This window comes from Symphalangus syndactylus, chromosome 13 (assembly GCF_028878055.3).
Source record: "Symphalangus syndactylus isolate Jambi chromosome 13, NHGRI_mSymSyn1-v2.1_pri, whole genome shotgun sequence".
Lineage (NCBI taxonomy): Eukaryota > Metazoa > Chordata > Mammalia > Primates > Hylobatidae > Symphalangus > Symphalangus syndactylus.
In genome coordinates this window covers 100,447,842-100,468,702 of record NC_072435.2, presented here as the reverse complement: position 1 = coordinate 100,468,702, position 20,861 = coordinate 100,447,842, and the positions used below count along the sequence as shown (strand labels likewise).

At 37.7% G+C, this 20,861-nt stretch overlaps 1 protein-coding gene across 9 annotated transcripts in view; it reads left to right on the top strand.

Moving 5' to 3' along the window:
* The window catches only part of SLC41A2 (solute carrier family 41 member 2), a 160,241-nt gene that overhangs the window by 50,439 nt on the left and 88,941 nt on the right, over positions 1 to 20,861 (top strand). For all 9 annotated transcript variants that reach the window (XM_063615192.1, XM_055235468.2, XM_055235469.2 and 6 more), the window contains one exon: positions 15,766 to 15,837. In XM_063615192.1, coding sequence (XP_063471262.1) covers positions 15,766 to 15,837 — 72 coding nt within the window. The remainder of the gene's footprint in view (positions 1 to 15,765; positions 15,838 to 20,861) is intronic.

The following is a 20,861-nucleotide window of genomic DNA, read 5'->3' as shown; positions in this document are numbered from 1 at the left end:
CCCAATTCCCTTTCCACCTTAGGCAATAGGTACTGCATTTTGAAAGACCTCACACATACACCAAGGCCCCATGTCCAAGCTCCATCTACACCTCCAACAAACACCCACCCCTTGGTGCTCCTGGGGTTCATTGGCACCTAATGGTGGCATGGTCTGCCTTCAGGAACACTAACTTGAGATACCTTGGTCTCAGGTGTCTGGAGCATGTAATCTAAGATTTATATTTGTTCCTGTATCCCAGTATTTCCTTATATAATGGTGACATTTGGTGTCAGCTGAATGTTGATTTCAACACTGGACCATTTGGCATCCAGCTGCAATGTGTGTCAAGTATATCTGTAGCTTTTATCTGTAAGAAGAAAAAACAAAAAAACTTTTATGTAGTCTTACTGAGATTTTGAGAATTAGTGAAATTATATGCATGTGTTTCATCTTTTCCTACTTGTATTATGTTATAAGAACTGGTGGATTACCTTGGTAGATAGAACTCAATCCAAGAGGCTTTTTGACAGGAGAAGAGAATGAAGAGGCCTTGAGAAACAAAAGTGGCAACATTTGAAGAAGAAAGTTATTTGAATGGGAGTTAAAAGGTGGCTTTAGTTTCATTTGTTGGAAAATGAACTTTGCTCTGATAAATACAGTTAAGCATACAAGAATTTAAGCAACTTGGTAACTTTGGCAGGAAAAGTGAAGTTTTGGCTAGCTTACCTCAAAGAAAATATTTCAAAAGCATTGTTCTTGAGCATTATCCAGAATAACAATAGATTTAAAACACCAGTCTGTTTTGAAATAGGCCATGCTATAGGGAATCTGGTTAAAAAACAATATGCTGCAAATGATATTTGCTGTTCAATTTGATCACATACTACCATTAAACCTGAATGAAGGTGAATTTAATCTTTTTTTTAACCTTAGTTAATTTGTTGTGGTGTCTATATTTTACACTAGGTATTTTTCTCAAATGTCTGGTTATATGCATCTGTCCACATTTAAGAGAAGGAGTCTCCAGAGCTGATTAGAAGCTCAGCACAGGGGAGAAGCTTGCGGTCTATGGTCTTTACTCTGCTGCAGGGTGATGTAACTTAGTCTTTCTTTAGAGAGGTAGGGGTAGAGCTCCAGCTTCCATTGGTTGAGAGCTGTGCTACTGATAAGAAGATAGTTCCGTCAAGGAAATAAGAAAACATTACAAGGAAATAAGAAAACGTAAATAAGAATCATTGAGGCCATTTGTGATAGGAATGCCCCAGGCAATGCAAAGGGCCAGAGGCAGGACTGTTGTTGGTATGTTAGATCAGTAGTTCTCAAAGTGTGCTCTTCTGATCAGCAGCATCAGCAACTTGTTAGAAATACAAATTCTCAGCCCCACTCCAAAACTACTAAATTAGAAACTCCAGTGGTGTGGCTCAGCAATCTAAATTTTAACACACTCTCCAGATGATTCTGATACACATTGAGGTTTGAAAACCACTGTGTTAGATAAAGAGCATGGAGGCCAATAGGGCTGGGACCAAGAGAGCGAGGGGGGACAATTTTAGGGGATGAGCTGGAGGCCAGATTATATACGGATTTGCCTACTTTGTGAGATAAGAAACCAATGGAAGGTTTTAAACAGAGGAATTAATGTGATCTGATTAGATATTTTTTAACAGATTATTTTGACTACTGCATTGAGATATGGGTATAGGGAGCCAAGGACTGAAGCAGGGAGACTGATTGGGAGTCTGTTGCAATAATAGCTTAGAGATGATACTCAAGATGGTAACAGGGAATGTAGTGAGAGGTAGTTGGAGTCCAGAATTAATTTTCAGAGAGAATCAACAGAATTGATTGATGGATTAACTGAAATTAAACACTAGGAGCCATCACTAAAAATTCTTTCTGGATCTGAGAGGAGTAAAAGCAAACAAATTAGTAGATGGGAAAGTAGCAACTTGTGGTGCTAAGTTATGATAACATGGTATATTCTTCGAGTTTATGGTGTTTTTATTGCCTAGAGAACTAGATCTCAAGTTTGCTGGGTAGAAAACTACAGTTCTTATAGAATGCTAGAGAAGTGTTGGGTATATTTCAGTTCTGATACTCTATGGGCTGTTAAGAAACTCTAAGTTAATGACTTCTTGGTGGCAAAATCCTGAAAGCCTCATCTTCTCTGGACTCTTCACTGATTATTTTCTAGTTGAAAACTTTATAGCCCTTGGCTTTGAGACCCCACTGTCTTCTCATTCTCCCACCCCTTTCACTGCTGCTTGTTATTCTATGTCTTTTGTTTTTCTTTGCTCATCCTCTAAATTTGAGGTTTTCTTGAAATTTTAGTACCTTGTTCAACATGTTCTTCCTCAGTAATTTTGTGTAGTCCAGCACTGCTTGCACATTGCTCTTCTCAGATCCGTACCCTACAGACTCTTTCCTGACTTTGAGAGCTGAATTTTCAGTTGCCTTTTGGATACCACTCAATACATTCTAAACTAAACTCATTAGTTTCTCTTATTTCCAGCCATACGCTTTTTTCTGTATTTCCTGTCAGTTTATTAACATTACCAATCACTTTGTCCCTCTTCACTCTCTATCCTGTTACTGTCCAGTCTATCAGTTCTGCCTATGAAATTCCTCTTTCTTTTTCCTTATGCCCCACCTGTCACCAACTTAATTTATTTGCCTGTTGTTTATAATTGGGACTACTGAAGCAGATTTCTAACTGTACTCAATGGTTCCAGGGAGAAGGGTGAATTAGTATAGTTTTCTTTTTAACTTAAAGCAGTCACTATTTGAAAGCTGTTTTTTTCATTTATGTGCAAAAACAATAATGCTTTTAAACATTTTACATTTTTCATGTAGTATTTGTTTTCACTTGTAAAATTAGGAGAAAAATAATTATAGCTATAGAAGGCCAATCAATGGTTACTTTAATCTTTTTGCTGCATTCAAGGGTCCTTTCTCATTTTTATGATTATCTGAGGGAGAATCAGGATTAATGAGCTTATAAGATTATAAGGAAGGCCTTTGATAAGTATAAAGATAAAGAACTTAAAACATAAAATATCATAAGATGCAGTCTACTTATTCAATCTGTGGAAGGTCATTTGTTTTTAAAGCTTGTTATTCTATAAACCTAAAGACCAAACGTTCGCAGATAAAAAGATATTTCAATAAAATAGGTTTCCGGACTGGGGAATGTGGTGAAATCTCATCTCTACAAAAAATTAAAAAAAATTAGCTGGGCTTGGTGGCACACACCTGCGGTCTTAGCTACTTGGGAGGCTGAGGCAGGAGGATTGCTTGAGCCTGGGAGGAGGAGGTTGCAGTGAACTGAGATGGGGCCACTGCACTCCAGCCTGGGCAACAGAGTGAGACCCTGGTCTTTAAATAAATAAATAAATAAATAAATAAATAAATAAATAAATAAAAATAGGTTTCCTATTTTTACAAGGGAATTAAAAAATGATGTATCCAAATCAACTTTATCTTGCCATCTTACTTGAGTCAAAACTTGTTTCTAAAGGTATGATGATTAACTTGAATAACTTTTTTCCTGGATTTTAATCTTTTCAATAGTATATATGAAATTATAGTCGATATTATAGATATGTAATAGTAGTATATAATTGGAAAATGAATCAAGTACAGTGATTCTATAAATTGTTGAGTTTTTCTATTGTTTGAGGTCTAAAATTTTCAGCTTTTGAATGTTAGGTATAAAGGAGTAAAAAATGATGTTCACTGCCCTAAAAACAGTATTTTTTTAAAAAAAAAAGTTTGTAAAACTATTTCCCAGGAGCAAATCACCCAGCATGATTTGATTAGTACTTTTCTACTGTAGGCAAAACTGATTTCTATTGCCTCAAACCTCTTCTCAGAGAACACTTGATTGACTATCTAAATTATTTAGTAACACTCTACCTTTCTCATTCATTAATTGCAAAAACATTTTTGAGCCCTTACTATATGCCAAGCACTGCTGTGTGTGCCAGGAGATCAGTAATGAACAAAACAGAAAATGTTTCTGCCTTTGTTGAGCTTACATTTCAGTGGAGGGATATGAAGAAGTTGGCAAAATGTCTTCCCTTAATAACTTTAAGTTAGATTTCCAATTCAGATTCTAAAAGTTCTAAAATAAAGGCAAATTAAAACCTAGATAATGGTATTAATAACTATGGCACAATTTAGATATAATTACAATCTCAGTATTATTTCCTAAATTTGGCATAATTCTCCATGTTCTTTTTATACACCTGATTGCTAGATACAAATGGAACTGCATATTCCTGTTAGTTCCTCACTTTAAAGTGTCTTTCTTAAGTTATAAATATCAGTCCCTAGCCATAGCTTTGTGGAGTAGAACTATTTATGTATAATTGAAAACTGTTATAGTCAACTAGGTTTTTAAGCAATTAGGTTTTCCTCCCCATTTTTGCAGCTTTATTGACATACAATAAACTGCAATTTTAAAGTCTACAATTTGCTGAGTTTAGATATATAATATATACCTGTAAAAACTACCATCATAATCAAGAAAATGAACATATATATATCATCTCTGTACATTCAGACAGCTATTTGTGTGTGTGTTTTTGTGTACAATGTTTTATTATAAAATATTTCAAGCACATGAAAATATGTAACAGTGTTTCTAATTCTAATTAATGGCAGAATGAAATTGTTGGATGAAGCCTCCAGAGATTAACAATTATAAAATCTGGAAAACTATTTGAAGGCAATGGAAAGTGATCAGAAGCAGGTAGAAAGTAGGGTTTACCTTTGAAAGACCATACTACAATGCGTAACAATTGCAAAGTTTGTGATGTTTTTGCCTGAGGGAATTCCCCTATCCCTGGATCTCATATGGCAGAAAACTGATAGTCTTATTAGCTCAAAGCAGAGTTCAGAGCTGGCAGAGTGGCTGAGAATTAAGGGAGGAGATTCTAGAAGTGCAGAAAAGGGGAGATCCAAAATCTGAGTATACGATCTGGTGAAATCTTTGACCAAGTACTAAAGTGCATTTACATAGGAATAACCTAAATGAGTCTGGTAACAACAACAACAGCCACAACAACAGCAACAACAACAACAAAGTAGGCAGAAATGTGAGAGGGGCCTACATTTGAAAAACAAATACACTGGTTAAGATTTCTGTGTTTGTTGACTGAGTGTCTTCTGTGACCTATGCATAGCTATAGTGGCAGAAAGTTGAAGTTTTAGTGGCTTGGATTATCAGATGACAGAGTTGGGAGCTGACAGCATATGGAAACTTATAAAGAAATCTCACACGCAAGAGAATTGCATAGAGAGTGAGCCCTGAAATCTGAGCATAAATTGTGCCCAAATCTTTGGTTGTGTAGTTTGTTTAAACTGCACAGGTACAGAAGAGACCTTCAAAGGGCTATACTAAAAGGCATTTGTTGGTAGCTGAAAGAACCAAGCAGAGAGATGAGGTGCTTCACTCTATGGGAGAGACAAAAGCCTAGTTTGAGTCTAGTCAAGTTAACTGCCTGTTAGAATGAAAGCTCAGTTATCATCACAAGAGCATAAAAGTATCCAGAGTCACTACAACATATTATCTACACTGTCTGGTTTTTAACCCAAAATCACTAGATGTGGAAAGAAACTGAAAAGTGTGATTGATATTCAAGAAAAGTATGATTAATATTCAGTTAATAAAAAATGATTCTAATTAGGCCCAGATATTAGATTGATAAAGTCTTTAAAGCCACTAGTCCGAATATGTTCAAAGAACTAAAGGAAAATATGTTCAAATAAAGACAAATATGTTTTAATGAGTGTTCAGATAGGGAGCCTTAAAAGAGAACTAGTAACTATAAAAAAAGAATTAAATGGAAGTTCTCGAGTGAAGAGTACCATTTTGCATTCCCACCGTCAGGTCAACTAATCTAGTAACAGTAGGCCTAGCAAAGGCCTTTACACCAGCAATGCATGAGAGTTCCTGTTGCTCTACATTGTCACCAGCATTTGGTATTGTCAGTGTTCTGGCTTTTGGCTATTTTAATAGGTGTATAGTGCTATCTTGTCTTAATTTGCATTTCTCTGATATATGATGTGGAGCATCTTTTCAAATGCTTATTTGCCATTTGTATATCTTCTTTGGTGAGGTGTCTGTTAATGTCTTTGACCCACTTTTTAAATTGGATTGTTTGTTATTGTTGAATTTTAAGAATTCTTTGTGTATTTTGGATAGCAGCCCTTTATTAGATATTTCTTTTGCAAATACCTGTTTTTAAATAAAATGATTATACTGGCACTACATGTTCAGTGGTAAAAATTTGAAAAAATCACTAAAGGGCAAAGTAAAAATTAAAAATTATCCATGCACCTAACACTTGGAAGTAACAATGGTAACTTTCTGGTTTTTAAAAAAAGTATCTATTTTTTTGCACATATAGTTAATACATGTTTTTAAAAATAATACACCAATGGAGACTTTCAGTACCTTTGTTTCAAGTATTTATTCATTAAACATTTTTTTCTAGTATTAATTGTAGTGGCTATATTTATAAATCTATAATTTCAAGGTCATCCAAGACCACTTTTATATTTAGCTCCAATAAATCCTAAGTCTTGCTTATAACTAATATGTCTCAGTGTCAGATAAGTAATGTCTGTTTATGCAGAAGAAGGCTTTTGGGATTATAAAAACTAGAGATGGCAGATTCCACCTAAAGGCATTCAGATTCAAAAATTTTAAAACCACTGTGTTGGCCAAACATAACACATCTTCAGGCTCCGGCCACCTCAGCTTTACTCTTTCCTAAAAAATTAGTTGATGTCTCTGCAAAAATATTGGCCTATTTTTCTAATACTTTAAGATATACATAATTTAAATAAAACTGGGTTACACAGAAGTCTTTACTAGATCATGCCCTATTATATTTTTTCACCTTCTAAGCTCTAGGTTTGTCTAGCTGGGCAGCATCAGGTCGGCTAATCTAATAAAAGTAAGTCTAACAAAGGCCTTTACACAGAACACTCATACTTCTCCCTCTCCACTTTAGAAAAAACTTAGATGGCTCATATTAACCCTAAACCACTGGACAGTAGGATGGGTCAGCACAACTGTTGATGTAATTTTTACAAGATGGAGGCAACAAAACCAATTTTCTGTGTCCTGCCATACCTCTATCCACATGCCAATGCAAGCCTATACTATACGTATTTTCCCTAACAAGGTAAATTTGGGGCAACATTTCTCTTTAGTTTACTTTTTAAAAAAATTCTTACTCCTGAAAATCTTTGCTTTATAAAAAAAGTTATTGTTTATAAATATAGTCTACATTTTATTTTTTATTTTGTGTCATACATTGTTTTAATTTGTTATTTATTGTTTTAGACTAAGAAAAGATTCAGAGACTTCTAGATTAGGAAGGGACTCAGAGAAAGTGATCTTCATCATTTACAAAACAAATTAATTGATTAGTACCACCCTAGAGATCATGAAAAAAAAAAAAGAAACTGATTAATTGAAAAGTGACGCTGGGTGTGGTGGCTCACTCGTATAATCCCAGCACTTTGGGAGGCCAAGACAGGCAAATCACTTGAGGCCAGGAGTTCAAGACCAGCCTGGCCAACATGGTGAAACCCTGTCTCTACCAAAATACACAGATTAGCTGGGCATGGTGGTGGGCACCTGTAATCACAGCTACTTGGGAGGCTGAGGCAGGAGAATTGCTTGAACCTGGGAGGTGGAGGTTGCAGTTAGCCAAGATCATGCCACTGTACTCCAGCCTGGGTGATGGAGTAAGACTATCTCAAAAAAAAAAAAAAAAGAAAAGAAAAGTGTCACTCTGGGTTTGGTCAGGAAAACAGAGCCATGGTATGTATTGAATCAATAGGGAATTTAATAGAGAAATTTGGGGTTACATGACTGTAGGAGAAGTTGGAGAAATGAAGATCTGTGGTAGGAAACTCAGAGAAGCCGCCTGAAGCCCTGGAGCAGGAAAGAAAGCCATGCGTGCATTACAGCGAGGAAATCTGGACACCTGTGTGTCTGATCACCTTCCAAAAATAATAGTCTTTGCTTCACTGGTGACTTTCAAATCTTAGGCAAGTTCTTCTCACTGGTAGACTGTCACCTGAAGCTATAGGGGAGGGGATTTTGGGGAATGTAGCTCCAAGCCTTAGAAGGGACTAGTGGTGATAATGACAAATTAATGTGGCACAGTTGCAAACCCAATTCATAGCACTCACTCATTCTGTAACTCCTACCTTTCTTGATCTTTTCCTAGACCCGAATGTATGTATGTTTCCACTGGTTATTAAGCAACCCTGGAGTCTTGATGTCTTATACTTTTTCACTGAATCATTTTAGATTGCTTCCTATAGATATAGACATCTTTCTAAGAGTTATTAAAAAATAACACTAATTTCACTCATTCCTATTTCTTGAACTCTAAACCTGAGGTAGGTTCACTCTGTAAACATTGCTTGTACCTTATTACTCACTTGAGCAAAGCCCCAGGTTGTTAGAACTACAAACATGAATTTCACCAATGATTTAGATTCCCAGGCTTAGTAAAGAAATATGTAAATAAAGACTGCATTAATAATTATTCTGAAATACTGAGAAATCTCAATATTTGCATTTGCTGGATGCTTTGAGACTAAAGTCCACAGTGAGATTACAGAATAGAATCTGTTTTCCAGATTGATAGAGGAAATGTTTATATAGCACTTAACCTGCTTGTCTAAAGCCAGTGACCTAAATTCTAGACTGTACCTCTTTAAAATTACCCATGAATAACAACCCTTACTTACCTTCCTCTTTATCCACTTATCTATAGATCATTTGAAAGAAAGTCTTTCATGACAAAGCAGATGATGAGTAATTGAAATGCAACTCAGTATTTTTACTAAATGATTGTTCATTGCTTTCCAAACAACTATGTTAGAAAAACTTGGCAGATTTGGAAATACACTTTTTGAATCCTAAGTGGTTGAGAAATATGAATTAGCTCACAGAGCAATTGAGTATGTGAGTGATAATATTATTTTGGAGAGTGTTCTTCCATTTAGCAGAAAGATGTGTAAAATTTAATAGTTGCGGTACATCATCAAAATTCATTTGTAAACAATGAATTTTATTGCTAACAGTCTTATTTTTTTTTTATTTTTATTTTCTATTATACTTTAGGGTTTTAGGGTACATGTGCACAATGTGCAGGTTTGTTACATATGTATCCATGTGCCATGTTGATTTCCTGCACCCATTAACTCGTCATTTAGCATTAGGTGTATCTCCTAATGCTGTCCCTCCCCCCTCCCCCACCCCACAACAGTCCCCGGAGTGTGATGTTCCCCTTCCTGTGTCCATGAGTTCTCATTGTTCAATTCCCACCTATCAGTGAGAACATGCGGTGTTTGGTTTTTTGTCCTTGCGATAGTTTACTGAGAATGATGTTTTCCAGTTTCATCCATGTCCCTACAAAGGACACGAACTCATCATTTTTTATGGCTGCATAGTATTCCATGGTGTATATGTGCCACATTTTCTTAATCCAGTCTATCGTTGTTGGACATTTGGGTTGGTTCCAACTCTTTGCTATTGTGAATAGTGCCGCAATAAACATACGTGTGCATGTGTCTTTATAGCAGCATGATTTATAGTCGTTTGGGTATATACCCAGTAATGGGATGGCTGGGTCAAATGATATTTCTAGTTCGAGATCCCTGAGGAATCGCTACACTGACTTCCACAATGGTTGAACTAGTTTACAGTCCCACCAACAGTGTAAAAGTGTTCCTATTTCTCCACATCCTCTCCAGCACCTGTTGTTTCCTGATTTTTTAATGATGGCCATTCTAACTGGTGTGAGATGGTGTCTCACTGTGGTTTTGATTTGCATTTCTCTGATGGCCACTGATGGTGAGCATTTCTTCATGTGTTTTTTGGCTGCATAAATGTCTTCTTTTGAGAAGTGTCTGTTCATGTCCTCTGCCCACTTTTTGATGGGGTTGTTTGTTTTTTTCTTGTAAATTTGTTTGAGTTCATTGTAGATTCTGGATATTAGCCCTTTGTCAGATGAGTAGGTTGCAAAAATTTTCTCCCATTCTGTAGGTTGCCTGTTCACTCTGATGATAGTTTCTTTTGCTGTGCAGAAGCTCTTTAGTTTAATGAGATCCCATTTGTCGATTTTGGCTTTTGTTGCCATTGCTTTTGGTGTTTTAGACATGAAGTCCTTGCCCACGCCTATGTCCTGAATGGTATTGCCTAGGTTTTCTTGTAGGATTTTAATGGTTTTAGGTCTAACATATAAGTCTTTAATCCATCTTGAATTAATTTTTGTATAAGGTATAAGGAAGGGATCCAGTTGCAGCTTTCTACATATGGCTAGCCAGTTTTCCCAGCACCATTTATTAAATAGGGAATCCTTTCCCCATTTCTTGTTTTTGTCAGGTTTGTCAAAGATCAGATAGTTGTAGATATGCGGCATCATTTCTGAGGGCTCTGTTCTGTTCCATTGATCTATGTCTCTGTTGTGGTACCAGTACCATGCTGTTTTGGTTACTGTAGCCTTGTAGTATAGTTTGAAGTCGGGTAGCATGATGCCTCCAGCTTTGTTCTTTTGGCTTAGGATTGACTTGGCGATGCGGGCTCTTTTTTGGTTCCATATGAACTTTAAAGTAGTTTTTTCCAATTCTGTGAAGAAAGTCATTGGTAGCTTGATGGGGATGGCATTGAATCTATAAATTACCTTGGGCAGTATGGCCATTTTCACGATATTGATTCTTCCAACCCATGAGCATGGAATGTTCTTCCATTTGTTTGTATCCTCTTTTATTTCATTGAGCAGTGGTTTGTAGTTCTCCTTGAAGAGGTCCTTCACATCCCTTGTAAGTTGGATTCCTAGGTATTTTATTCTCTTTGAAGCAATTGTGAATGGGAGTTCACTCATGATTTGGCTCTCTGTTTGTCTGTTATTGGTGTACAAGAATGCTTGTGATTTTTGTACATTAATTTTGTATCCTGAGACTTTGCTGAAGTTGCTAATCAGCTTAAGGAGATTTGGGGCTGAGACAATGGGGTTTTCTAGATATACAATCATGTCATCTGCAAACAGGGACAATTTGACTTCCTCTTTTCCTAATTGAATACCCTTTATTTCCTTCTCCTGCCTGATTGCTCTGGCCAGAACTTCCAGCACTATGTTGAATAGGAGCGGTGAGAGAGGGCATCCTTGTCTTGTGCCAGTTTTCAGAGGGAATGCTTCCAGTTTTTGCCCATTCAGTATGATATTGGCTGTGGGTTTGTTGTAGATAGCTCTTATTATTTTGAGATACGTCCCATCAATACCTAATTTATTGAGAGTTTTTAGCATGAAGGGTTGTTGAATTTTGTCAAAGGCCTTTTCTGCATCTATTGAGATAATCATGTGGTTTTTGTCTTTGGTTCTGTTTATATGCTGGATTACATTTATTGATTTGCGTATGTTGAACCAGCCTTGCATCCCAGGGATGAAGCCCACTTGATCATGGTGGATAAGCTTTTTGATGTGCTGCTGGATTCGGTTTGCCAGTATTTTATTGAGGATTTTTGCATCAATGTTCATCAAGGATATTGGTCTGAAATTCTCTTTTTTGGTTATGTCTCTGCCAAGTTTTGGTATCAGGACGATGCTGGCTTCATAAAATGTGTTAGGGAGGATTCCCTCTTTTTCTATCGATTGGAATAGTTTCAGAAGGAATGGTACCAGTTCCTCCTTGTACCTCTGGTAGAATTCAGCTGTGAATCCATCAGGTCCTGGACTCTTTTTGGTTGGTAAGCTATTGATTATTGCCACAATTTCAGAACCTGTTATTGGTCTATTCAGAGATTCAACTTCTTCCTGGTTTAGTCTTGGGAGGGTGTATTTGTCAAGGAATTTATCCATTTCTTCTAGATTTTCTAGTTTATTTGCATAGAGGTGTTTGTAGTATTCTCTGATGGTAGATTGTATTTCTGTGGGATCGGTGGTGATATCCCCTTTTTCGTTTTTTATTGCATCTATTTGATTCTTCTCTCTTTTCTTCTTTATTAGTCTTGCTAGCGGTCCATCAATTTTGTTGATCTTTTCAAAAAACCAGCTCCTGGATTCATTAATTTTTTGAAGGGTTTTTTGTGTCTCTATTTCCTTCAGTTCTGCTCTGATTTTAGTTATTTCTAGCCTTCTGCTAGCTTTTGAATGTGTTTGCTCTTGCTTTTCTAGTTCTTCTAATTGTGATGTTAGGGTGTCAATTTTGGATCTTTCCTGCTTTCTCTTGTGGGCATTTAGTGCTATAAATTTCCCTCTACACACTGCTTTGAATGTGTCCCAGAGATTCTGGTATGTTGTGTCTTTGTTGTCATTGGTTTCAAAGAACATCTTTATTTCTGCCTTCATTTCAGTATGTACCCAATAGTCATTCAGGAGCAGGTTGTTCAGTTTCCGTGTAGTTGAGCGGTTTTGAGTGAGTTTCTTAATCCTGAGTTCTAGTTTGATTGCACTGTGGTCTGAGAGACAGTTTGTTATAATTTCTGTTCTTTTACATTTGCTGAGGAGAGCTTTACTTCCAACTATGTGGTCAAGTTTGGAATAGGTGTGGTGTGGTGCTGAAAAAAATGTATATTCTGTTGACTTGGGGTGGAGAGTTCTGTAGATGTCTATTAGGTCCACTTTATGTAGAGCTGAGTTCAATTCCTGGATATCCTTTTTAACTTTCTGTCTCGTTGATCTGTCTAATGCTGACAGTGGGGTGTTAAAATCTCCCATTATTATTGTGTGGGAGTTTAAGTCCCTTTGTAGGTCACTCAGGACTTGCTTTATGAATCTGGGTGCTCCTGTGTTGGGTGCATATATATTTAGGATAGTTAGCTCTTCTTGTTGAATTGATCCCTTTACCATTATGTAATGGCCTTCTTTGTCTCTTTTGATCTTTGTTGGTTTAAAGTCTATTTTATCAGAGACTAGGATTGCAACCCTGCCTTTTTTTGTTTTCCAGTTGCTTGATAGATCTTCCTCCATCCCTTTATTTTGAGTCTATGTGTGTCTCTGCACGTGAGATGGGTTTCCTGAATACAGCACACTGATGGGTCCTGACTCCTTATCCAGTTTGCCAGTCTGTGTCTTTTGATTGGAGCATTTAGCCCATTTACATTTAACGTTAATATTGTTATGTGTGAATCTGATCCTGTCATTATGATGTTAGTTGGTTATTTTGCTCGTTAGTTGCTATAGTTTCTTCCTAGCCTCGATGGTCTTTACAATTTGGCATGTTTTTGCAGTGGCTGGTACCGGTTGTTCCTTTCCATGTTTAGTGCTTCCTTCAGGAGCTCTTTTAGGGCAGGCCTGGTGGTGACAAAATCACTCAGCGTTTGCTTGTCTGTAAAGTATTTTATTTCTCCTTCACTTATGAAGCTTAGTTTGGCGGGATAGGAAATTCTGGGTTGAAAATTCTTTTCTTTAAGAATGTTGAATATGGGCCCCCACTCTCTTCTGGCTTGTAGAGTTTCTGCTGAGAGATCAGCTGTTAGTCTGATGGGCTTCCCTTTGTGGGTAACCCGACCTTTCTCTCTGGCTGCCCTTAACATTTTTTCCTTCATTTCAACTTTGGTGAATCTGACAATTATGTGTCTTGGAGTTGCCCTTCTCGAGGAGTATCTTTGTGGAGTTCTCTGTATTTCCTGAATCTGAATGCTGGCCTGCCTTGCTAGATTGGGGAAGTTCTCCTGGATAATATCTTGCAGAGTGTTTTCCAACTTGGTTCCATTCTCCCCATCATTTTCAGGTACACCAATCAGACGTAGGTTTGGTCTTTTCACATAGTCCCAAATTTCTTGGAGGCTTTGTTCATTTCTTTTTATTCTTTTTTCTCTAAACTTCCCTTCTCTCTTCATTTCATTCATTTCATCTTCCATCAGCGATACCCTTTCTTCCAGTTGATCGCATCTGCTACTGAGGCTACTGCAATCTTTGCGTAGTTCTCGAAACTTGGCTTTCAGCTCCATCAGCTCCTTTAAGCCCTTCTCTCCATTGGTTATTCTAGTTATCCATTCTTCTAATTTTTTTTTCAAAGTTTTTAACTTCTTTGCTGTTGTTTTGAATTTCCTCTCGTAGCTCAGAGTAGTTTGATCGTCTGAAGGCTTCTTCTCTCAACTCATCAAAGTCATCCTCCATCCAGCTTTGTTCCGTTGCTGGTGAGGAACTGCGTTCCTTTGGAGGAGGAGAGGTGCTCTGTTTTTTAGAGTTTCCAGTTTTTTTGCTCTGTTTTTTCCCCATCTTTGTGGTTTTATCTACTTTTTGTCTTTGATGATGGTGATGTACAGATGGGTTTTTGGTGTGGATGTCCTTTCTGTTTGTTAGTTTTCCTTCTACCAGACAGGACCCTCAGCTGCAGGTCTGTTGGAGTTTACTAGAGGTCCACTCTAGACCCTCTTTGGCTGGGTGTCAGCAGCGGTGGCTGCAGAACAGCAGATTTTCGTGAGACCACAAATTCAGCTGTCTGATAGTTCCTCTGAAAGTTTTGTCTCAGAGGAGTACCCGGTTGAATGAGGTGTCAGTCTGTCCCTACTGGGGGGGTGCCTCCCGGTTAGGCTGCTCAGGGGTGAGGGACCCACTTTAGGAGGCAGTCTGTCCGTTCTCAGATCTCCAGCTGCATGCTGGGAGAACCACTACTCTCTTTAAAGCTGTCAGTCAGACAGGGACATTTAAGTCTGTGGAGGTTCTTGCTGAGTTTTTGTTTGTCTGTGCCCTGCCCCCAGAGGTGGAGCCTACAGAGGCAGGCAGGCCTCCTTGAGCTGTGGTGGGCTCCACCCAGTTCGAGCTTCCTGGCTGCTTTGTTTACCTAAGCAAGCCTGGGCAATGGCGGGCGCCCCTCCCCCAGCCTCGCTGCCGCCTTGCAGCTTGATCTCAGACTGCTGTGCTAGCAATCAGCGAGACTCCGTGGGCATAGGACCCTCCGAGCCAGGTGCGGGACACCATCTCCTAGTGTGCCGTTTTCCAGGCCCGTTGGAAAAGCGCAGTATTAGGATGGGACTGATCCGATATTCCAGGTGCTGTCTGTTTCCCCTTTCTTTGACTAGGAAAGGGAACTCCCTGACCCCTTGCGCTTCCCGAGTGAGGCAATGCCTCGCCCTGCTTTGGCTCGCGCACAGTGCGCTTCACCGACTGTCCTGCACCCACTGTTAGGCACTCCCTAGTGAGATGAAACCGGTACCTCAAGCAGAAATGCAGAAATCACCCGTCTTCTGTGTTCTGTGTCGCTGGGGCTGGGAGCTGGAGACCGGAGCTGTTCCTATTCGGCCATCTTGGCTCCACCCCCGCTAACAGTTTTAGTCATGACTCAAATATAAATTGTATACATGTGAATGATTATATCTTGTTTTGGGGTCAATAATTCTTTAAGTTACATTAGTTTTATAATGTGGAATTAACTGCTAGTGGATCAAAATTATGTAATTATTTACCTTGGACCTCAATACACAAAATTTGGCATGCTAACATAATGTCTGATGATGCTAGTTGTAAGATAACATCAGTGAGTAAGTGGGTAATATTAACAGGTCCACTAGTTCTTGTAAGACAGGTAAGTAAAAAAAAATTTTTTTTTCTCTAAGCATGTTAGGCAAGCCTGGTGTTAGCTGAAAGACTGGTAGTGAATTCAGAATTATTTTCAAAGTACAATATGAACTCATTGGATTTATTGAAGAATTATTTTGGGCTTTAAGATTTCATGTGCTGTTTGAACACAGCAGAGAGCATGTAGATTTTCTTCAGTGATACATGAAAATATCCACTTTAACAGGTAAATATTGGGAAGATGGATTCACCCATTGAAAAGTGGAACCTAATAATTGGCAACTTGGCTTTAAAGCAGGTAAGTGGTACATATATTTGTTTACAGATCTTGGGTGTACAAATTTTAAGTGTTATCTATAAGATTGGTGTAAATTTTAGTACTATGAGTCTACCCTTTAATTGTTTTCAGAAACACCAAAACAATAATTTAGTACCTTGAAAAAGTGATGGAATAAATGGATACCCATGACCTCTTAAAGCTATTCTTTGTTTAGAAACTAATTTTTACAAATATGAAAAATATATACAAAATATGGAAAAATATACGAAATATTTTCTATCATAAGTGTGTGATAGAGCCAGAATTTGCATTAATATATCTGTTTAGTAAATATTTAACACTTCATTAAGTGCTATTTTTTACTTTGATATTTAAAGATAAAGTGAGCTCTTTTCTATATATTATGGTCAGATATTTGTTTTCCTTAATTTGTTAATGTTACTAGTATTAATATAAACAATACAGTAGTTTACCAATTACATGTACACTGAATTGTGAACTGTAGATCGTGTATAATCTACAGCTTTTTCTAATCTTAGGTGAGTATCTCTTTTTCTTCTTCCTTCACCCTCTCCTATCCCTAAGACTGAAGACTGCAACTACCCCTAGTAATTCTCTAGCTAGTGTGAGCTTAGGGAATGCACACTAATTTTGATATTAGTTCAGCTAGGACATAATGTTGAGAACCTGGTTGCAGGAACAGAATTTCATGTAATGTAATTCAAGGACAAATAAATAAAGCACATTTTTTTGAATACGTGTACAACTGCTTGTAAGATCACAGATGTGGAAATAAGAAAATCTGAGATCTGACCTCAGCTTTAACATTAGACAGTTTATAACCTTTGTTAATCTATTTAACTTTTCTGGGCTTCACTTTTCTCTTTTATTTATTTTTTTCTTTGAAATAAATTTTTCCTTGATTTATTTATTTTTTTGAGACAGGGTCTTGCTCTGTTGCCCAGGCTGGAGTGCAGTAGTGCAATCATGGCTCACTGCAGCATTGACCTCCTGGGCTCAAGTGATTCTCTCACCTTAGTGCCCGAGTAGCTGGGACTACAGGTATGCGCCACCATGCCTGGTTAATTTTTGTACTTTTTGTAGAGACGGGGTTTCGCCATGTTGTCCAGGCTGGTCTTTTCTTTCAATTTTTAATTTTTGTGGATACATAGTAGGTGTATATATTTATGAGCTGTTTTGATACAGGCTGCAATGCATAACAATCACATCATCTAAAATGGTATATCCATCCCCCCAGCATTTATCCTTTGTGTTACAACAATCCAATTATACTCTTGTAGTTATTTTTTAATGTACAATTACATTATTGACTGAAGTCACCCTGTTACGCTATCAAATACTAGGTCTCATTCATTCTATTTTTTTGTACTCATTAACCATCCCTACCTCCCCCATATCCTCCTACTACCCTTCCCAGCCTCTAGCAACCATCCTTCTACTTTCTGTCTCCATGAATTCAATTGTTTTGATTTTTACATCCCATAAATAAGTGAGAACATCCAATGTTTGTTTTTCTGCTCATTTCACATAGCATAATGACCTCCAGTTCCATCTATGTTGTTGCAAATGACAGATATTCTTTTTTATGGCTGAATAGTGCTCCATTTTGTATAAGTATCACATTTTCTTTATCCATTCATCTGATAGACACTTAGTTGCTTCCAAATCTTGGCCATTGTGAATAGTGCTGCAACAAACGTAGAAGTGCAGATATCTCTTCAACATACTGATTTCCTTTATTTGGGATTACCTACTTAGCAGTAGGATTGTTGGATCATATGGTAGCTGTATTTTTAGTTTTTTGAGGAACCTCCAAACTGTTCCCCATAGTGCTTGTACTAATTTACATTCCCACCAACAGTGTACGAGGGTTCCCTTTTCTCCACATCCTCACCAGCATTGGTTACTGCCTGTCCTTTGGATAAAAGCCATTTTAACTGGGGTGAGATGATATCTCATTGTAGTTTTGATTTGCATTTCTCTGATGATCAGTGATGTTGAGCACCTTTTCATATGACTGACTGCCATTTGTATGTCTTTTGAGAAATGCCTATTCAGATCTTTTGCCTGTTTTAAAATCAGATTATTAGATTTTTTTTCCTATATATTTGTTTAAGCTCCTTATATATTCTGGTTATGAATCGTTTGCCAGATGGGTAGTTTGCAAATATTTTCTCCCATTCTGTGGGTTGTCTCTTTACTTTGTTGATTGTTTCCTTTGCTGTGCAGAAAGTTTTAAACTTGATATTATCCCATTTGTTCATTTTTGTTTTGGTTGCCTGTGCTTGTGGGATATTACTCAATAAATTTTTGCCCATACCAATGTCCTGGAGAGTGCCCCTGATGTTTTTGTATAGTAGTTTTATAGTTTGAGGTCTTAGATTCAAGTCTTTAATCCATTTTGATTTGATTTTTGTAGATGGTGAGAGATAGGGGTCTCATTTCTTCTGCATGTGGATGTCCAATTTTCTTAGCACCACTTGTTAAAGAGACTTTCTTTTCCTCAGTGTATGTTCTTGGCACTTTTGGCAAAAATGAGTTCACTGTAGATATATGGATTTGTTTCTGGTTTCTCTATTCTCTTCCGTTGGTTTGTGTCTGTTTTTATGCCAGTACTGTCTTTTGGTTACTATATCTCTGTAGTATAATTTGAAGTGAGGTAATGTGATTCCTCCAGTTTTGTTCTTTTTGCTTAGGATAGTTTTGACTATTCTGAGTCTTTTTGTGATCCCACATAAATGTTAAGTTTTTTTTTCTATTTCTGTGAAGAATGTCATTGGCATTTTGATAGGGATTACATTGAATCTGTAGATTGCTTTGGGTTATATGGACATTTTAACAATATTGATTTTTCTAATCCATGAACATAGAATATCTTTACACTTTTTGGTGTCCTCTTCAATTTCTTGCATCAATATTTTATAGTTTTTTTTTTTTTTTTTTTGAGACGAGGTCTTGTTCTGTTGCCCAGGCTGCCAGGCTGGAGTGCAATGGCGTGATCTTGGCTCACTACAGCCTCCACCTCCTGAGTTCAAGCAATTCTCCCACCTCAGCTGGGATTACCGGGGTGCGCCACCATGCCCAGCTAATTTTTCATTTTTAGTAGAGATGGGGTTTCATCATGTTAGCCAGGCTGGTCTCGAACTCCTGACTGCAGGTGATCCACCCGCCTCAGCCTCCCAAAGTGCTGGGATTACAGGTGTGAGCCACCATGCCCGGCCTGTTTTATAGTTTTTATTATAGAGATCTTTCATGTCTTTGGTTATTTCTAGGTCTATCTTATTTTACTTGTAGCTATTGTAAATGGGATTACTTTCTTGATTTCTTTTTCAGAGTATTCACTGTTGGCATATAGAAATGCTACTGCTTCTTGTGTGTTGATTTTGTATTCTACAATTTTACTGAATTTATCAGTTCTGATAGTTTTTTGGTGGAGTCTTTAGGTTTTTCCAAATATAAGATTATATCATCTGCAAATAAGGATAATTTTACTTCTTTCTTCCCAATTTAGATGCCCTTCATTTCTTTCTCTTATCTGATTGCTTTAGCTAGGACTTCTAGTAGTATGTTAAATAACAGTGGTGAAAGTCTCTTTCGTCTTTTAAATACCATTATTGTATTAGAGAGGTCTAAGATCTTTTTCAGCCTGAAATTGTAGAAATCTATGCAGGAGTAATAATCAAAACATTTAACAACCAATAGAGTTGTTAAATATATATATATAAATAATATATAAAAATAATATATAAAATTTGAAAATATATTCCATTTATTCATAAATACCCTGAAGTCTTACAAAGTAATATGAGTTGTAGTATAAATTATTTGTCAAATTATCCTAATAATTTCCATCTCAGCTTTTCGTTTTTCCCCTCATTCTTAGTCTTCACTTTTCCTTTATCATCCTCTCTCCCTGCAACTGTCAGTCAAGATAGGAGTCAGACATGGCTAGGGATTCACTGATTCTAGCTGCCATAGCCGAAAGCCTGTGTCTTTACGTGCCTTACTCCATCAAGAATGTGTGAAAAACAGGGAACCCCAACCAGGCCCCTCAGGACACACCTGGTACCAGCCAGTGAGGCAGCAATTGGTTGAAGCCCAGTCACAAGTAGACAAAAGTGAGAAGAAAAGAAGATGGAGCGGTGGGGGTAATGGTTGGGGGAGAGGGTTTTTTCTTCCTGGGGCTTCTTCTGCTAACGCTTGTGAAAGAGTAGATGATGAGTGTGGGGAAGGGAGTACGATGGGCTGGCACAAGTCTCCTCTGCCTGGAGGCTGGCCATGGAGGGTAGAAAGAGAGAAGGGTAGAAAGCACAGATGAGGCCCACACTCCCACTTGCTCAGGGGTGTGCTCCTCTCACTGTTAAATGGAGCCCCAGGCAGATCGCCTGTCACAGATTTCTTCACGATTGTACAGAATGGCCTCCTGGACCAAATACATACATAAATAGTGAAATAAAGCAAAGTCTCCAGTCCCACATGAGGAACTGTTGCCTCACCAGGAGGGACGTGTCCTGTACCAAACATCTCTTCAGGCCTAATTACATTATTTACTAACCAGAATGAAAATACTGAAATATTTTAACTGCTACACTCATCATGGTGCTTATTGGTTTGAATCTCAGCTCTGTATCTGTGGATGACATCCACAGGAGCTATAATATTAATACAAGATCATGGGGCTGGAGTCCAGGATATATGGTCTCTTTAGTCATGGCTCTTCTGTTGATTTACTATATGACTACTTCAGGAATTTTTTTCTTGGAGCCCTCGATTCCAGCACATGGATTGGCTTCAGAGAGTCCATGAACACCAAGAAATTCTACTCAAAATATTGAGTGCCTCTGTGTTTGCCTAGAGAAAGAGAACTCTATTCTATAGAGTTTTTACCAGATTGTCAAAGGAGTCCATGACACAAACTCAGCTAAGAGTGAGTGCAATAGATGATTCCCTTAGGGTTTCTTTTAGTTCTGACATCCTATTAATCTGAGGCTGAGTTAGCGGTGAGTGTTATTTCTTAGTGG